This window comes from Bubalus bubalis, chromosome 16 (genome assembly GCF_019923935.1).
Source record: "Bubalus bubalis isolate 160015118507 breed Murrah chromosome 16, NDDB_SH_1, whole genome shotgun sequence".
Lineage (NCBI taxonomy): Eukaryota > Metazoa > Chordata > Mammalia > Artiodactyla > Bovidae > Bubalus > Bubalus bubalis.
In genome coordinates, this window is record NC_059172.1 from 2,103,251 (window position 1) to 2,123,302 (window position 20,052).

The window sequence follows — 20,052 nt, forward strand, 5'->3', positions numbered from 1 at the left end:
TGCGGGGCCTCAGAAGCTCTGCTGGGAACACAGTGGGCCTCACGCCCTCCGCGTGACTAAGGCCAGAGGGCGCCGGTGGAGGAGGATTTCGACTTTTTCAGCCAAGCAGCGTCCTACCCGCCGTTCAGGGAGGTCCGGGCTACAGGGCCTGTGTCACGCACTGCGGTGCTGACTGCAGCGGACTGCGGCAGCCTGGGGGACGCTGTGCCCAAGCCCACACTCAAGGGCATCAGCGCGCACTCGAAAGCACACCGCGGGCCTGCACACCGCCAGCCTCCAGAGGCGTGGTGGACCGATCTGAGGGTCTCCAGGCTCTCCTCCTGGCCAAGTCCCGGCAGCAAGTGCTAACGCTGCCGCTAACGCCCTCAGGACACAGCTGGGGGCTGTCTCCTCAGCCCTGGGGACAGAGTACACGGTCGCCCTTCCCAACCCTCTGCAGCAAAGAGGAGCCGTGACAGAGGCCCGTAAGCAGGCCTCTCAAGGGAAGGGCACACGGGCTCTGGGACGCGGAACGTCTGGGTCTGCTAGGCGGGTAACCCTGAACAAGCTGTACCCACTCCTGCGAGCCTGTCTTCTCATCTGCCAAACGGAGATGCCACCGCCTCCCTCAGCGGGGCTGTGCGAGGTCATGATTCCCGTAAAGCCCCTGGCAGGGCGCTTCAATACAGCAGATACTCAACACACTCTAATCACGATCTTTATTATCCGAGAGTCTGAACTGGTGAGAGTCCATGATTTTTAATTCACTCTTTCAGTCTTCTCAGAAGAGTCATCCACGACTGGAGTTAAAAACTATATTTATCCTGTGAGGCTGTTACACGCCAGCAGAGATTGTTGAGTGGGTAGAAAAGATGGGAGCACTGCGGTAGGGGGATGCTGCCCCTGCCCGCGTTCCTTTATGGCACACGCGTGCACACACACACACGCACGCACCCCAGAATAAACCTGTGTGCCCATTATTCCTTTATGGCATGCTCACGCACACGCACACACACCCCCCCCAGAATAAACCTGTGTGCCCATTATTCCTTTATGGCATGCTCACACACACGTACAGACACTCACCCCAGAATAAACCTGTGTACCCATCATTCCTTTATGGCACATGCACACACACACACACACACACACCCTAAAATAAACCTGTGTGCCCATCATTCCTTTATGGCACACGCTCACACACACGTACAGACACTCACCCCAGAATAAACCTGTATGCCCATCTGTCCATGTCTCCAACCCTGTGAAAATGGCTGTGGTTTTAGAGGTTTTCAAAGCTAAGACTGGGGAACTGAGGCCTCAGAGAACAGTGTCTATTTCGTCAGGAGAGAAAGCAAGTGAGAGGGAGCATAACTGCTACATTTTCTTGTCCTTGGTGGCACAATGGCTCCCACGTGTGGGGACCCCACTTTGTCGAGAGATGGTCCGCAGGTCATGCACGGACCTCACCGTCCACCGAGAAAGCTCTTGCAGCACCTTTAGGCCCCACAGCTTCTTCTCAAAGAGACCAGCGTCCCCAGGGAGAAGGGGCGGCCCGCCGGCCTCCCTGGGGGGCACCCTGTGCTCCAGCAGCGCCATCAACTCCTCCAGCTGGTACGCGAAGGCCGCCACCTGGAGGAGGACGGCGTGTATCGCCTGGTGCAAGTCGTCTTCGGCCGGGGTGAAGTGTGCCCGCTGGTCTTCCAACAGCCGGGCCAACATCCCGTGGAAGGCGCGGTAGGCCTGGAGGTTCTCTTGGAGCCGTTCTGCCTCAGTCAGCTCGCTCCATCTGCTGGAGCTGGCTGTCGGCACGCCTTCCAGAGTGTCCAGGTTCATGTTCCCGTTCAGACCCTGATGCTTCATCTGGCCAAGGATACAGAGAAACGTCACCCCTCCTGCAGTCACTCCACCGTTCTCACATCACCTCCAAGTCCCACACGCAGGCTACTCACTTCCCTGGTCAAGGGTCCAGATTGTAAAGAAAATAGTCTGCAAGAGGAATTCTTCCTTTGGGATCTGTGACTGGCGTTAGGAAGACCCTATCCTCCCAGAATTTATACACACCACTTGGACTACCTGTTCACTTTTCTTGGGGGAATCCGTAGCTTTTGCTAGGTGCCAAAGGCTGAAAGCCACTGTCTGGTCTAGAATAGCTTTTCCTCCCCACTTGACACTCCCTGCTGGCACCTAGAATATTACCATCATACTGGAGTTTAAGTATTTTAAATATACCTAAAGACACTGGCCATACCTAAGCAGCTCTAAAATACAGCCTTGAAATAATTGAAATCCCACTCTCACTGGTGAGGACAGTCATTTATTAGAGAAGTCAATAGCTATATATATATATATATATATATATACACACACACACACACACACACACACACACACATATATATATATATATAATTTGTATTTTAAAATCTGATTTCTGAATGTTGGGGCTTTAGCAGCTCTAAAATACAGCCTTGAAAGAACTGTTCTAACAGCTCTCTCCACTGCCCACTCTCACTGGTGGGGACAGTCATTTATTAGAGAAGTCAATAGCTATATATTTAATTTGTATTTTAAAGTCTGATTTCTGAATGTTGGGGCTTTAGGAAGAGAAACCCACCCTCCGAAAACTTAAATTCAGAGCTCTCCACAGGAGTCTGCAGTTCCCACAGCAGGCCCTAGGTGAAGACTGACGGGAATCTTCCTCTACAGAAAATGTACCTAGCCCCTTGGTTAGCTCCTTAAGAATTGGACACCCTCCCCAGTTCCCCAGGGTTTCTTCCAGGAGACTTTTTTTTTTATAAGTGACCTTTCTATTTAGACACACAAACACTTCTGATTGTATAGGGTCCTAATACTGTAACAGGAAAAGTTGGTTGGTTTATACTGCTCTTCACCCAGCGCTATACACCTCCCTCAGACTTTTGTTTATAGTTTAAAAAGTCAGAACAACGTATATATGAAGAACCCAAACTTGGGAGGGCTCATGGTTCATCTACTCTGGAAGAATTCAGACAGGTATTCAAATTAGGAACAGCCTCCAAGACATACAGACAAATCTACCTAGAACCCCACGTATACTTCCTTGTTTCAAGAGCATGTTTCCTAAATAGCATATAGAAAGAAACGTCTTAAAGGACTTCTCTCCAGGGAAAGGGCCGTGTCAAACGACAGGTGCCGTGTATAAAACAACTGCTTGGTTAGGGCTTCTGTAACGGTAACGGGGCGGAAATACGATGAAGGGCGGGATCAGAAGAGAAGAAGTGAAAACAGACAACAGCAAGGTCGGCAACTTACGTAAGAGTCCACCAGAGCAGTCAGGTCTGAACGGATCTTCCGTGCTAGCCAGATGGAGCGGCTACACAGGTCCCGGCGGTGGGGGGGCAGCAGCGAATGCTCCGCGACAGCCATCCCCTAACTAACGGCCAGGCCCAGCAAACGAGGGAGCTGGGTCTGTCTACACTGGTCCCAATCAGAAATGTGCCTCGCGGGCCAAATGCACTGGGCATCTCTCTCCTAACAGGACTGTGCACCCCCACCCCCGGCCTGGCTCAGAGGCTGCAGCGAATTCCTGGCTGTGGATTTTTGCGCCCGTGGCATCAGAGGCCCCTTCTCAATCGGCTTTTTGTCCTGCGGCGTCTGCCTCCATCCCTCTCCTCCTCAGCGCCTCGTGTACTTGTCCTCACGGCACTGTTTTGCTTTTGCACTTAGCAACAAGGTCGCTGTCACACTCTCTCAGGACGCCCTGCCTAATGTGACCTATTTCATACACAGTTCAATCAGTCCATCTTTTCACCACCTGCCCTGTGCCCCCCAGGTCCCTCTCTCTCTTCTTTGGCCTGGTATACAATAATATTGTTACTATTACTGATACAGCTGCCATTCATTAAGCATCTACCCTGGGCCAGACATGGTTACCTGCTTTAAAGCCTTTATTTGATCTTTAGAATAGTTTTACAAGATCAAGTTTTCTTATTTTACATATGAAATGCAGGCTTAAAGAAGTTAATTCATGTGCACAAAATCCGGTACCTAGGTTGAAAATTTAAATATAGGTCTTTGATTCTATAGCTGTTTCTCCCACTGACTTTCCAATTTCATTCTTTGGGTGGTTCATATTTTTCGGGAAACAAAGTTTACGTGAAATAGACCCTGTAAAAATACAGCACTTTCCCCACTCCAACCCTTTTGCTCTGTTTAAAATTGAATTTGCACTTGATTACAAGTCAGCTAAGGGAGCATCACTATCATCTCAATCATGGTGCCTCTCTTTCCAAGATGAGGCAGGGACTGTTTAGGCCTGTTCTCTTCCAAAGGACAGGAAACACCCAACCCTGACTTGGTAACATTTCTGAGGCAGTCTCACTCAAGTGACAACATGCTTTTCTTCTTCTTCCTTATCCCAGTCATACCACATTGCTTCTTAACAAAATGAAAATTCTTAACAAAATTCGTGACAGAATAAACGGGACTGAGAAGCGAAGGCAGAGTTTAAGTGCTCACAGCGTCGCTTTATCGCATGTAGCTGTAGGTTCCAGGGTGATGCCAACTGGGTTGAGTCACATGTTTCATCCCCAAATGAGTCAAGCAGTTCTATTCTATCACAGACACTACCTGTGAATCGAAACAAATGCCTTCTCAGGGGAAAAGTCCCACAAACAACAATCAAGGGACACAGGGAAAGAAATGGGCGGGGGGACTGTCCCAGCAGGCCTTTAAGGCAGGCAGCAGGAGTCTTATCTTTTTTTTTAAGTCTGTACTTTTATGGACATAGAGTTTTGTGAAGGCGCACTGATATTAAATGCTGTCAGAGCATTGTCATCATCAGAGTGAAATGAGCCCCACAGCTTCCTTTACTACATTAAAATGGCCACCTTTTCCAGATTGTCGAAACATGGAAAGGATTTCCAATTTTGCCAAATGATCAGAATGGCATGTCAGTATTAGAAATCGAGAACTAAACAGAGTTAAAAGCTAACTACCTGATTCGCAACAAGTGCAAACAACAGTTTCTGCCACATCAGCCTGTTCTGAGGGCACTTGGTTTTCTCATTGAGCAGCATCAATTATTTCACCCCAGCATAACTATAACTCAGTACAACCAAGGAAGACCAGTTGCTTCCATGAAGACAATTTTTATTTTTCTTCTTTACATTTTATTTTGGATATGCCTTAGCTAGATTAAGAGAAAACAAGGATTTGAAAAGCAGAGTATCCCTTTTATTATAGTTTCTTTTTACATAACCTTTTCGACCTAGATTCAGGTCTCTCTCCCATCAAAGGAGAAGGGTCCTGCACATTACAACAGGCAAAAAAGGCTTTTAGGAAATAAAATATTTTAAATTGATTCATTACAATTTTTCAATTTTCTTGAGTACACTGGAAGGTGGGAAAAAGGCAGGAGGGAAAGATGGTGCTTCAAACAGCCTGACCGTAATAACCTTAGTGAGGTTTAGTACACTCTATATTTTTCTCCAAACAGGTTCTAAGGAGGTTCAAGTGCTCTATGTGGGTGCTTTTCCATACCTTAATGTATCTATTTTTACTCCCAGTCATCCTGGCCAGTGTTTATCTAAATTCTCTGAAACATATTAAGTCTCAATTACGCAAAATAACCCCGGGCAACCAAACAAGGGGGAAGCACACCCCGGAGAAACAACGCCTGTTTCAAGTACGATTCCAGAATTCAGAACTGCCAATTAAAGACGGAGAATATGCTGTGGGGAGAAGGTATTAAAAATGTACCAGAATTTGATTAAGAGTAGGAAACGGAGAATTTTAAGACCGAGTTTCTTAGAAAGATGGTGACGTAAACATCTGAGGAGCAGAAAGTTAAAGGGAAGAGAAACTGGTGACAGTCACTTAAAGCAACTCTTTCCTTTGCTGGCATCCCTTTCTCAAAAGGAAAAAAAACAAACTAAACCCGTGAAAAATACCTGAAAATTCACCGCAATCTGCTACAATAATTTATTGAAGCAAATTACAGGCCAACGGTAGCTATGAAGAGTGAGAAGGGGAGTTTCAAATCATGAGAACCGATGAGCTGCTTTTGGTGGAGAGGAGTGGGATCAAGGGAAGAAAACATTTTCCCTCTTTCTCCCAGTTTTCTTTTAAAAATGCAGTTTGCTTTTGTGTAGGTGGCTAAAACATGCAATGACTAACCGCTGCCAGTGTCATTCACGGAGACCAAGGAGAAGACAAATGTGACCATGACAAGTGCCGGCTACAGACGCCTGCTAGTGAGCCAGTGGACTTCTACGGGGAAAGAACTTCGTTGTAGACCCGTCCAATTAATCTTATAGTAGTTTCACATCTACTCCACACACGGAAGTCAACTCCAAGTCCTCACTGCGGCCAGGAAAGCACATTCCGTATTCCTTCCATCCTTACTCCACTCTCTGCCCAGGCCTGGAGGCGATGGCAAAGCCTCCACAGGGAACACAAACAGCAGCACTAAGATGCTCACTGCAGACGCTTCCCTCCCTACCCCCTGGCATTCCAACACTCACACCCAGGGGGTGCAGAGCAAGCCTCTTTCAGAGATGGCATTTTGTTACCCTTTTTTTTAGGAGGGGGGAAAAATCAGAGAGAAAACTAATAAGCTTTGTAGTTTTAGTGTTTGTGAAAAACAAGCTGTTCCTTATTCTGTTCTCAGCAAAGCTTCATTCTTTCCAACAGCCATTATACATTTCTAACAAACAATGAACAGGGCAAGCCTTTAATTCCAGTTTCTGAGGTATGTAGGATAGAAACTGCCCTTCTGGTTCTCTAAAAATGAGCCAAAATAGGTCTTTAGTCTTCTGGAAGTTATGAAGTTGTACAAAACTGTCTCTCTCCCATGGACAGTAGTAAGCGATCCACCCATGAAAATCCCTACCTCAAGGGCAATGGTAATCCCTGGAATCTCAGGTGAAGGCCAAAGCATCGTGCGGACTATCCACTGCGCTGAAGACGTCCTTCTTCTGAAGTGTCATTACAAGGGAAACACAACAGAACAAGTTCCCGTGACTTAAAACCGTCTGACTCGGACGATTCCTTCTCGGACAGCAGTGCCCTTCCACAACTGGGAGCTGAGACAAACCCACGATGAAACACAGCAAAGACAGAGGGGCCAGAGCTGGGCTGACGGGGGGTGTGTACAGAGAAATGATGGGCACAGAGAAGCAAATGAAGAACTCTCAGGAGAAAACCTTGCTCTGTAGTTCAGACCCCGAATAACCTTCATCCCCTCAAAATTCCTGAACCTCGATGCTCTGCAAGCTCAAAGAGCACAAGTTACCACACCCCCGCTGTCCTTCCCTGAAGAGGCTTCCAGAAAAGCACTGTAGTGATTCTGTTGGTGCTGAGGACCAGCTTTCTGCAAAGGCCACTGGAGCGCTATGATTTCAGGGGCTGGCTGTGCTTCTTCAACCCTCTATCTTGCCTTCTACATGTACCTCTTATGCAAAGGAACCCACGTCAGAAAAATGTAATCTTGCCCAGCCCCACAAAATATAGCAACAAAGACCAAAAAAAAAAAAAAAAAAATCAGACTTTCCATTAATAAATAAGGAATCTCAGGTTCCACAACACAAAAACACACATGTTCAAAGTGCAAATTTCTGTCATTAGTCTGGGACTTCTCACCGATAGAGCCCTGTCTATGGTCGGAGACCACGGCGCGGGCGGCCCCTCCTTGCCGGGAGCCTGCTTGCAAGCAAGTGAGCACCATTGAGAACCTTATGGAGGGACTGAGCGGGGGAGGGGGGGGGTTGGTGAGGAAGACGGAGAAGGCCAAGAGGAGGGAGGTGGTCCCCACGCAGCCTGCCTTCCTTCCTTCACCTGGAGAGAGTCGAGGGAGAGGGGGTGAGAGATGTGTGCTGTTTTAACAGCTCACCCTGCTCATGGGCCCTAAAGTGCCAAGTCAAGCTGCCAGCCTCCGGAGATTAGAAGTATATGATACTTGGAAGATACATGTGCTGCAAGGGTAGAAGCCAGGACCACGGGGCAGCGGGAGAGGAGGAGGGGTAGAGAGGATATCAATATATTATTAAGAGTTAAAAGCTGATCCAGAGCACATTGAAGTTACAGGGTGAAAGGGGGGTCTGCTGATGAGGAGAAGTCTGCCTGGTTGGAAAAGAGTTTAGAAAGAACCCTTCCTTTAAGAGCTGCTGCAGCGGCTTCTTTGTCGAGCTTTCTGGGAAAGGCAACGTCAATTTTATAAAGGGAATGACAGAGGGAGAAGAGGGGGGGTGTGTGTGTGTGTATGGATGTGTGTGTGTGTGTGTGTGTGTGTGTGCTGTGACCCAATGGAAAGAGCAGGCCCTTCAGTTATTTCACTAGATTTTAAATGCTTTAAATTTTTTTTTTTTGTCCTTTTTTCTTTTAAATACAAAGTCTGAGCCGTCCCAGCGCCCGGTCCGCCCCTGGCTATGGCCCCGCCGAGTCCGAGTCTTCGATCAGGACCTCTGCGGTAGCACCGAGGATATCCGAGTTCATGACCAGCCCGTCCGCGCCCGTGCCGCCCCCGCCGCCCACGAAGAGCTTGCCATCGGTCACCAGGCTCACCCTCTCGGCCCCGCCACAGAAAGACTTGGACACGCCCTCGGCTTCCAGCAGCAGGCACTCTCCGGGGGCGGGGTTCCCCAGCGGCTCGGGAAGCAGCGGCAGGCCCTGGCCGCCGGTGGGCGGGCTGAGGGCCTCGGGGCTTGTGCCCAGGATGTCTGTGCTGGTGATGAGCGCGCCGGCGTTGGCGGCCAGGGCCTCTGCGATCAGCACCTCGGGGTGGCTCTTCGCTTTGTGCGCCACCACGCTGTCCTTCTTCTCAAACTTTTTGCCGCAGATATTGCAAGAAAATTGGTAGAAGGAGTCTGCATCGTGTTTCTTCATGTGCCAGTTAAGGGATGCCTTTTGCCGACAAGTAAATCCACAGATCTCGCATCTGAGAGAGTGAGAAAGAAAACAGCTCATCAAAAAGAGAGAGGAAGGGCCCTCTCATCCAGGGTCAGGGTCGCATGTACAAACGACTCAGTCATCGTAACAGGTCCGTAGGCATGACCCCCCAGTCAACGCCCACTCTCACATGGGGAAAAGCCATGCGCCAGGAGAGGGGCTTCCTCCAGCGGGGCGCGCCCCGGGAGCGAGTACTCACTGGAGCGGCTTCTCGCCGGTGTGGATCATCCGGTGCACTGCCAGGTTGTGGGAGCTCTTGAAGGCTCGAGCACAATACTCACAGATATAATCTCTTTGATCTGAGAAAAACAGTGTGATTACTTAGTGTTCCATTTGGAATCCCTCTTAAGTATTTTTTCCTAGCTTACTAAAAGTAAGCAGATAATTAGGCAGGTGAATTTAGAGTAAAAGCAATGTAGAGTGTAAGCACCCTGGATAAACAAAACGAAAATAAACAGCAGGAGGGAATTCCCTGGCAGCCCAGTGGTTTAGCTTCTTGGCCAAGAGCAGTTCCTGGTGGGGCGACTGGAATCCTGCACAGACTGCACAGCACACTCAGGAAAGAAAAGTGTCGTTTCCATCTTTTTTTTTTCCAGTCTAGCCATTGATTAACATAAGAATGTGTTTACAGTAACAAAAATAAAAAACACAGCTAGAGAGAAATATGAGAACGTGAATCCTAATCTCAGTTTTACCAGTAAGTCAGATGCAGGATAAATTGCTTGGCAAGTAAACAATTTTATTTCTCATAGCTTTTATTCTTAAAACAGCTTTTTCACAGATTGTGAAAGCTGAACGGTTACATACAAAGAAGCTGGCGTTCAACGAACAACAGCATTAAAAAAAAGAATTTGACATTACCTAAAGAAAACTGATCCACACACAAAGTGGTACTCATAGCTTCTGTTTCAGGTTTTTTAAAAAAAAAATGTTAACCAAGATAAACAATTTAAACTTCTCTCAAAAAATCCTATGGGGCAAAGGAGCACTGGACTTATTTTCTTCTTTATCAACTGGTTGGGGAGAAAGTGGACCAACAGATGCTTAATGTCTACTTGTTGAACAAATGGCCACTACACTCTTCGTATGCCTTTCACTTAAAATGACCAGAAACAGTCACAGTGAAAACAAGATAAGAGGCAAACAACATCCAATGTAATCCTACCCTCCATCCCAAACAGTTCTAAAAGCAAGTGTGGGAGAAGAGCCACGTCTCTCCCACCTGAACGCACGGAGACGGCACCTGGGGCTCTAGGAGACGCAGAGGCGGACTCAGCAGGTCAAGGCGGGGCCTGAGACACGCCACCTCTAGCAGGGAGCTCACGACGCCAGGCCTGTCCGTCTGCATTCCTCATCAACAGTAGGGTCTGAAACGCACGCTCCTACCCCAGGGACAAAGCTTACCGTCTCTCAGGTCTGGGCCACATTCCCAGCTCCACGGGAGCATGACGAACCCATGTGGAGCATTTCACATACTTAAGGAAATTATATTTTCAAAGGAAGCCAATTCACACTCATTTGGAAAAGTAAAACTCTCAACACTGACATCATAAAATTGTATCAACTACATACAAATATTTGGAAAGGACTTAATTTCTAAACCAGTGTTTGTCATAGTCGGCTTATAAAATCTAGCTCAAGTAGTCTAAACTGGCTGTCAGAAATTATTTTCTATGGAATGAAACAGTGTAACAGGGAGAAGGGGCAGAGGAATGGCAGCTCCTTTAGAGAAACAGTGGGGGCAGCGTCCTCACTGAAGAGACGCAGCGGGAGGCAAGGACTGCAGCCTGTGGAGCCATGAGGACCTCAGGTACACCCCAGTGCCGGGCCCACCAGGTGCCCGGCTCCGTGCAGCACACAGCACCTTACACGTCGCCCCGTTTCACCCTTATAATAACGCAGCGTTACTGGAATCATCACTAACCTTACCCAGCCCAATCTGTTCCTATTTAGCTGCACTTGACCGAAACTGTCCAGTGGCTGAAAATGAACCCTGTCTGAACTCCTTCAACAACATGTGTGACACAGGTGTTCAGCTTCTCTTCTCCAGCCACCAGCTCCTGTAGGGGGCTACATGCGTGCATAGTTGCTCAGCAGTGTCCAAGTCTTCATGCCCGCACAGACTGTAGTCTGCCAGGCTCCTCTGTCCGTGAGCTTTTCCAGCAAGAACAGTGGAACGGGTTGCCAATGCCTCCTCCAGGGGATCTTCCTGACCCAGACGTTGAACCCGTGCCTCCTGTGGCTCCTGCACGGGCAGGTGGATTCTCTACCACTGAGCCACTTGAGAAGCCCCACAGGAGGTTACATGTGGATTCAATAGCTAGCCTTTGTGATTCCAATAATAGCAGAAGTCTTGGGAGATTTTTCGTAGGTAATACAAACTATAAGCAAGCCTCCTTACCATTAAGGCTTTCTCTACATACTCCTCATTTTCAGTCCAGGTAGTTACTACAAGCATCTATCTAACTGAAGCAGAATTAGAAACCACTCCCAAAATTATTTTTTTTTTTTTTTTGCTAAAAACTAGCTGTGTAACCACTGGTTACCTAATGCTGCTCCGCCTCTGGTTTATTGGCTGTAAAACAAAGAGTACTATAAACAAACTTGGTGATGATGGATGGATAGGTTAGAAAAAAATATTGTTACCACTCTACACACTTCACAGGGCATTTAGCTACTCTAAGAAAGTACCTGTATGATGTTTGGCATGTCGGAGAAGTTGCTTCTGGAGCCTGAAGAGTCGTCCACAGGAGGGATGGGGACATACATATTTCTTCTTCAGCAAATGCTGGTATTTAATGTGGTGCTGAAAGAGTAAAACAAAGTGAAGAGAGAGAAAAATTAGGGCTTCCAGAAAGCTTAGCTCATTCCTTTGCAAAGTCAAACGTATTGAAAGAAAACCAAGCCCTCTGTATGTGAACAGGGAGCACTGCCATGGAGTGCTTCAGCACCTGTCTCTGTCGCTCGCGCACTCGTGACCCCGGAAGACACACTGGGAGCTCCAGTCCCCACGTGTGGCAGGGAGGTGACGACAGCCGCGTCAGCGCTGTGGGAGCAGAGGGCGTGTCCGCACAGCGCTTAGCGCTTAGCGCAGCGAGGGCTTAGCGCAGCGAAGGGCTTAGCGCAGCGAGGGCTTAGCGCAGCGAAGGGCTTAGCGCAGCGAGGGCTTAGCGCAGCGAAGGGCTTAGCGCAGCGAGGGCTTAGCGCAGCGGAGGGCTTAGCGCAGCGAAGGGCTTAGCGCAGCGAAGGGCTTAGCGCAGCGAGGGCTTAGCGCAGCGAAGGGCTTAGCGCAGCGAGGGCTTAGCGCAGCGAAGGGCTTAGCGCAGCGAGGGCTTAGCGCAGCGGAGGGCTTAGCGCAGCGAAGGGCTTAGCGCAGCGAAGGGCTTAGCGCAGCGAGGGCGCGTGGCCAGAGAGCCCCAGCCATCCTGATTAGAACACAACCAGAATCAGGGCGCAAGGCCTTAGTCGTATGTTATACTTGCTGCTAAAGACCAAACACTTCTTAAGCTTTAGTAATTAGTATTTCATGTCTTCTGCCAGACCTAAATACAAGCTGCATCCTTACTCGTTAAAAAAACTCACTTAAAATAAAAACCTCAAACTAAAAATTTATTCAAAATAGTAATCAAGAAATCTTACGTTTTAGTTTGTTAACCTTACTCTTTAATAATAGACACTAAAAACAGAACCTGTTTAACTGTGTCTTGGTGTGTTATCACACAATCATCTATTATATCAGGCGCATTTACACCGTGAGAAACACTGGAATACCCCAAGATTCCAAGGAAACATTTACATTCAGGTTCTTAATCACTTAAAACAACAACAAAAACCCAACTCAAGTCATTTGATGTTTAATAAATGATTGTTGTTGACATTACACAGGAATGATGAAGCCTGCACCAGTTCACAAACTAGAAAGTCTCAGTGAGCACGGGAACGAGTAACGGGAAGCGCCCTGCGAGTCCGCCTCCTCTGCAACAGCCCCACTGACCTGCAGGTAGCGCGGGTGAGCAAGGACGGTCCCGCAGCCTTCCATCTCACAGCGGACGTACTGGATGGGGGGCTTCTTTCTAGTAACAACATGGAAGGGAAAAGTCAGCAACAGCAGGCAGGCAGTATGCACACTGGCTTTCACTCCGACTGCACTATAGGGGATAGCTATTCTATAGTACGAAGAATTAAAATCTCTTTTACTAGCTTATAGCTTGCACAGAATTTATGTTAGAAATAATCAGACTGCCAAATGTTTAGTTTTTTAAAAAGAGCACAAAATAAACCAGCAACTCCCCCAAAGGCAAAGAAGTGTTAAATTTTTTAGAAACTTGAAGATCCTGCAATGGAAGTTAAAACATAGTAGCTTTGCATCAAGGACACCAATGAAGCTGCTTTTGTGAAATTCTTAACTAGTCATTTCCACAGGATAATCCCAAGGGCTTAACATATGAGTGAAGGGCCCACTGCCAGCAAGAAGGCACAACCCTGCAGGACTATAAATTACTCACCTCCTTTTGGGTAATCGTGGGCTTTTGTCATCTTTTCGCCTTCTTCCCCTCCTGTAATTAAAGAACAGAGTAACTGTCCACATAGTCCAGACTGAAGCCTATACGGTAGAAGATTAACTGAGGACACACACTCAAGACTGAACAGCTGGTGGCAGAAACAACAGATAACCCACAACACATAAACCCAAAAACAAATCCTGCAAAACCAAAGATTTCACTATGAAGCAACTTTACCTATAAATAATACCGCACCATAAGTTAACTGAAAAAGTAGAAGAAATTAGTCTATTATCTAAAAGCCCTAAGAATATACTCTCCTTGTAAGAGAGAGAAAAGCCTACACGCTTAAAAGCAGCTCTCTCTGCAACAGGAACTAACTGCCAGGCACGCGCTTTCACCTCATCAAAGCCATGACATCACATGCCTTATTTGCCATACTTGTTTTTGCTCTCTTTACTCCCCTCCCTGCGTCCCTGCAGCCACTGACCTACTGTACTCAATGGAACATCGTTAAGTACTGCTGTGAATGAAACTTTTCAAGCTTTTGAGAGAAGTCTTTCCAATCAAACTGTCAGCTGCTTGAGACAGCAATATGTACAGGTCAACATCTTTCCTCCCACTCCTACCCTTTTTTCCAACAGTGACCTGAAAATCTGCTAAGCCTCCATTTTCAGAAGTAACTGCCTACTCACTTCCTAGGAGGCTCCTCGTCTTCCCTGATTTCATTCTCTTCTTCTTTCACCTCTACCTCGACTTCCACTTTTATTTCCTTCTTCTCTTTCTCTTCTTTCACCTTCCCTGATTTTCTCCGTGGCTTTGGGGTTTCCCTGAAAATACAAACATATTTCAACATTGGCATCGAGCAAAGGATCCTTTCAAGAACATCTGTGATAGAAGGATAAAGCCTGGAGTTATCGCTGATTTATTATAAAATTATGCTCCTTGGGATACGAAATGTGGTTTCCAGCCACTATTCTTCATACGGACAGTAACCATACATATATTTAAAGCCAATGAGATGACCCCCACCCCCAAGCTAACAAAGCCTTAGAATCAAATCCCACTATAGATGTAAAGAAAAACAAAAGCAAAAAAATTCTAAGTATTCAGGAAACTCATGACATCTTAAAACAGGCAGATGTCATAATAATTTGAATATGAGCAAAACAAAGTTCTACAGACGGAAGAGCGTGCTGTAGCAGGGAGTAAGAGGATAATGCTAGGTTTGTAAAACAGATGCAAAATTACTCCTTTAAAAATTAAGTCCATATCCATTAGTTTGGCAACAAGGTGAAATAAAAGCATGCAAAAATGCTTTCCTAACTTATTTTTCACCAACAAACCCGAGACATGCCTTTCTAAGTGCGGTTTGTAGGTTTCATCTCTTGGATCATCTTTGAACGGTATTTCTTCTTCACTGATCAACATCTCTTCTTCCTCCTCCTCTTCCTCATCACTGCTAAAAAGAAGCAAACAGAGATTAGAAATCCCAGCTGTTGTAAGTCTATCTGACTGATTTTATTCAGCAATTTACTTAGACGCAGCCAAAGATTCACAGCGTCATCTAGGATTTTCATTCTAATGATCTAGCTGGACTGCAACCTAGCTCTTTCCCCCACAGAATAATAACTGGAACTAAAAAGACAAAAATCCCAGACATATTCTCATTTCAAAGGCAAGGCAAAGATGGCTCAGTGACACTAACAGTTAAAAAACAACTATTATTTCAAGTAGAAAACCTCTGAGTCATGTGATCTGACTGACCAGTCTTCATCCCCTCTACGTCCCCAAGGGTTTAAATATGAAATATTGCAGTTTCTTACCTAATGCCACCTGGAGACTGATGCTCTTCTGCAGCATCTAGAAAAGGTATAAACAGAACTTGTGGTATGAAGGTATAGATATTTTCTCTCTGCAGCCAAGAGACTCAAACCAAATTATGGTTTAGGGTTATTAAACAAATGGAGAATTCTTTGTAAGCTATCAAAAAAGATCCTTCCTATAACACCACACGTGACCCTAAAAGTCAGGCTGTTCTGGTAAATGTTCAACATGACATAAAAATCAATAGGCAACTAGTGATTAAACAATCACACTCTACTGGCACTGTACCATAATCGAGCTGATCTGTGTTTGGCTCTGACTTGCAGATGAGCTGCAGGGAACCAGTCTTGGACCGAGAGCTGCGGGTGTTCTCTGCGTCGCGATGCCGAGAGACGGATGTGCGGCTGCTACCGCGCCAGCCCCGGCTAGGCCGAGCTGTTGCCGCGGGAGCTTCCTGAGCGAGGGCAGATTCTTCCTCCTCTTTCTCTTCCTTGGGATCTAGAGGAAAACATATACCATTCTTTTAGAGTTTACAGTTGGCCAATAATCATCTCTGTGTATCTCTGAAGATAACACTCACCCCCCACCACCTGTGGACAGAATTTTACTGATATAATAGAAGTAAGATGAGGGGAAAACGTGATAAAAACTTATCCTTACTGTCATCAGTCTAAAGAAATAGCTATGTAGGTTGCAAAGCAGCAATTTTATATTTATAGTTTATATATATACTAAAAAATAAAATGCTAAGAGATATATACCTAAGATCTAACTTTTTGTTCTATATTTTAATCGTTAGATCTAAGACAGAAGAGAGTGGTCCCCAAAAGATGACCAGATCTACAGACACCTGAGCAAGAAAGAAGCACAGTTCTAGATGGTTTAACAATCAAACAATGTTGCAAGTAAGTGCAAAAGAGCAGTTCCATCAAGAGGAATTCCTTTGCATCTATTCAATTTTAGTCAGTATATTAAAAGTGAGCCTATTTTGACCATGGAAGATCCTTTCAATAATCTCAGAAAGGATAAGTCCTTTGTAAGAATAGCACAGGATTTTAGGTTTTAAGACTGATACATCCAACTTTATAAACATAAAAAGTTCTCAGCATGGCAAATTCCACTATAATCAAAGTCTAACGGCCCAATAGAAAGATAGCAACTCAGTAAAAATGGTTTTCAAACGTGTGAACAAACAAAAACAATGACAACAAAGCTCAACCCACTCATAACAGGAGACACTCCGATGAAGCCGACAGTGCCGAGGCAGTGTTCCCTTAGAATACTGGCAACGATCGAAACGTCTGCCAACACACTGTATCAGCAAGGTTGTAGGAAAATAGGAAGTCTTGATAGAGATCAACATGTGGACGTCAGTAAAACCTTTCTATAATGGACAATTTGGCAATATCTATCAAAATTTTAAGTACATATACCTTTCCCATCAAGTTCAACTACTAGGAATTTATCCTACAAAACTAAGATCACACTTATAAAATCCACATCCATAAAATGTCTAAATATTATATATGTGTATAGATAGTATAAATCTACCTATCTACATATCAATCTATATATATCACAACACTTCTGTACATATTATAAGAAACATAAATACTCGCCACCTTCCAGGGAAGATCTAAAAACACTTCCAGTAATTCTGCCTCACAGTATCTACCCTATGAAGAGAAACTGGCACATGGAGGCTCACTATAGCATGTTTAAAATAAAAAACGGAAACAATGTAACTTTCCATATTTAGGGGAAAGTGCTTATTAAAAAAGATACAAAAAAATTAGCTTCCTTTACTGCAGAGCAAGGTGGTGACTGGGAGTTGTTTCAGTTTTAATTACACTGGTTTGAAAGTTTTATGAGATCATATTAAAGTAATGAAATAGAATTCACTTGAAATGCAGAGATGAATAGCAGTGGGAGCTTCAACTTGTTCAAGACCACAAAATTATCTAAGTAGACCTAAAATTAAAAATCCTGTCTTGGGCTAGTAATCAAGGACTTTTACATCTAGGTCACCACTGCTTTTAAGAAAATTTCTTCAAAGGGAGAAACTCAAAACCCTTTATAAAGTACTGCAACATTAAATAATAAAGAGAAAATTAAAAGTATTTCTTTTATTCAACCTAGCTACACTAATGTGGGCTTGAAACCTATTCCATAACCTCCTATACTCAATAAAGCTCTTCTCTACTTCATGATGAAAGGATATGCCCACATGTTCTCAAACAGTGGGTATTATCCACAGGACAAATGATGGTAATCTGATGAGAACTGCTTATCTTTACAAATAAAGCACAGCAGCCTGTTTTATTGAATAACCCACACATCACCTGAAACTCGATAGTTTTTTAAAAAAACATTGTCAAAGTGACAACAGCAAAAATGTCCCTCATCAGAAATGCACACATGTACCACCTGCCGCAATCAACTCTGAGAACTCTACGATACAGTCAAAGGTTTACAACAACCAAGTAAACACGGAAGCAAGAAACAAGCTACACAAGCCATGTAAGGAAACCTCTGTAGGTCATGAGCTGAGCACAAGCAAGCAGCCTTCAGACAGACCACATAAGACAAAGAACATGGTTTTTCAAAATATGCTCAAACAGCTAAAGGAAATCTTATGAAACTAAAGGATATCAGAAGAATGATGGCTCAACAAATAGAAAAAATGCCAACAAAAAGATAGCAATTATAAAAAGGAATCAAATTCTGGGGCTAAAAAGTATAATATCTGAAATGAAAAATTCATTAGACGGTTTCATTAAACAGCAGATTGAGAAAGGAGACACACATTAGCAAACTTAGGTCAACTGAGTGCATCCACTCTGAAGAACAGAAAGAAATGAAGAAAAATTAACAGAGACTAAGAGATCAGTGGGGGACCATTAAAACAAACCAATATACACAGTCCCAGAAGGAGAGTACAGAATGGAGCAGAAGCAATCTCTTCAGTTCAGTCGCTCAATTGTGTCCTACTACTTGCGAGCCCATGGAGCACAGCACGCCAGGCCTCCCCGTCCATCACCAACGCCTAGAGTTTACCCAAACCCATGTCCATCAAGTCAGTGACGCCATCCAACCATGTCATCCTCTGTTGTCCCCTTCTCCTTCTGCCTTCAATCTTTCCCAGCATCAGAGTCTTTTCAAATGAGTCAGCTCTTCGCATCAGGTGGCCAAAGTATTGGGAGTTTTAGCGTCAACATCAGTCCTTCCAATGAACACCCAGGACTGATCTCCTTTAGGATGGACTGGTTGGATCTCCTTGCAGTCCAAGGGCCTCTCAAGTGTCTTCTCCAACACCACAGTTCAGAAGCATAAATTCTTCAGCATTCAGCTTTCTTTATGGTCCAACTATCACATCCTACATGACTATTGGAAAAACCATAGCTTTTACTGGAAAAACCATAGCTTTGACTAGATGAACCTTTGCTGGAAAAATAATGTTTCTGCTTTTTAATATGCTGTCTAGGTTGGTCATAACTTTTCTTCCAAGAAGTAAACATCAAAATTTTAATTTCATGGCTGCAATCACCATCTACAGTGATTTTGGAACCCAAGAAAATAAAGTTGTCACTGTTTTCATTGCTTCCCCATCTATTAACCATGAAGTGATGGGACCTGATGTCATGGTCTTAGATTTTTAAACCCTGAGTTTTAAGCCAGGCTTTTCACTCTCCTCTTTCACCAAGAGGCTCTTTAGTTCCTCTTCCCTTTCTACCTTAAGGGCAGTGTCATCTGCATATCTGAGGTTACTGGTATTTCCTGATTATCTTGATTTCCTACAATCTTGACTCCATCTTGTGCTTCCTCCAGCCCTACATTTCACATGATGTACTCTACATAGAAGTTAAATAAGCAGGGTGACAATATACGGCCTTGAAGTACTCCTTTCCCAATTTGGAACCAGTCTGTTGTTCCACGTCTAGTTCTAACTGTTGCTTCTTGACCTGCATACAGATTTCTCAGGAGGCAGGTAAGGTGGGTTGGGATTCCCATCTGTTTAAGAATTTTCCACAGTTTGTTGTGATCTACATAGTCAGAGGCTTTGGCGTAGTCAATAAAGCAGATTTTTTCTGGAAGTCTCTTGCTTTTTCTATGATCCAGCGGATGCTGGCAATCAGATCTGTTTCCTCTCTCTTTTCTAAATCCAGCTTGAGCATTTGGAAGTTCTCGGTTCACATACTGCTGAAGCCTCAATCGGAGAATTTTGAGCATTACTTTACTAGCATGTGAGATGAGTGCAATTTGGCAGTAGTTTGAACGTTCTTTGGCACTGCATTGGAATGAAAACTGACCTTTTCCAGTCCTGTGGGCACTGATGAGTTTTTCCAAATTTTCTGGCATATTGAGTGCAACACTTTAACAGCATCATCTTTTAGGATTTTAAATAACTTAGCTGGGATACCATCACCTCCACTAGCTTTGTTCCACTAGCTTTGATGCCCACTTGACTTTGCATTCCAGGATGTCTGGCTCTAGGTGAGTGATCACACTATCGTGGTTGTCTGGGTCATTAAGATCTTTTTTTTCTATGGTTTTTCTGTGTATTCTTGCCACCTCTTCTTAATATCTTCTGCTTCTGTTAGGTCCATACTGTTTCTGTCCTTTATTGTGCCCAGATTTGCATGAAATGTTCCCTTGGTAACTCCAATTTTATTGAAGAGATCTCTGCTGCTGCTAAGTCGCTTCAGTCGTGTCCGACTCTGTGCAACCCCATAGACAGCAGCCCACCAGGCTCCCCCGTCCCTGGGATTCTCCAGGCAAGAGCACTGGAGAGGGGTGCCATTGCCTTCTCCAGAAG

General features: G+C 45.2%; 2 protein-coding genes across 3 annotated transcripts in view; both read right to left on the minus strand.

The window, feature by feature from the left end:
- Positions 1-696: 696 nt before the first annotated feature.
- On the minus strand, positions 697-4,949 carry CNTF (ciliary neurotrophic factor). The gene is made up of 2 exons (XM_006056633.4): positions 3,274-4,949; positions 697-1,842 (listed from the first exon to the last, which is right to left on the minus strand). Exons 1-2 carry the CDS (start codon positions 3,385-3,387, stop codon positions 1,357-1,359), a joined length of 600 nt encoding a protein of 199 aa, XP_006056695.1. The 5' UTR covers positions 3,388-4,949; the 3' UTR covers positions 697-1,356.
- Positions 4,950-5,095: 146 nt separating this feature from the next.
- Positions 5,096-20,052, minus strand: part of ZFP91 (ZFP91 zinc finger protein, atypical E3 ubiquitin ligase) — a 40,209-nt gene continuing 25,252 nt past the window's right edge. Inside the window, exons 3-11 of one of the 2 annotated variants that reach the window (XM_025266004.3) lie at positions 15,525-15,734; positions 15,236-15,272; positions 14,767-14,868; positions 14,105-14,239; positions 13,413-13,463; positions 12,902-12,980; positions 11,599-11,713; positions 9,107-9,206; positions 5,096-8,896 (exon numbers count right to left, since the gene is read on the minus strand). In XM_025266004.3, coding sequence (XP_025121789.1) covers positions 8,386-8,896; positions 9,107-9,206; positions 11,599-11,713; positions 12,902-12,980; positions 13,413-13,463; positions 14,105-14,239; positions 14,767-14,868; positions 15,236-15,272; positions 15,525-15,734 — 1,340 coding nt within the window. In that variant the 3' untranslated portion in view covers positions 5,096-8,385. Of the gene's footprint in view, positions 8,897-9,106; positions 9,207-11,598; positions 11,714-12,901; positions 12,981-13,412; positions 13,464-14,104; positions 14,240-14,766; positions 14,872-15,235; positions 15,273-15,524; positions 15,735-20,052 lie in introns of both variants that reach the window. The other variant, XM_025266003.3, reaches the window with a different exon arrangement.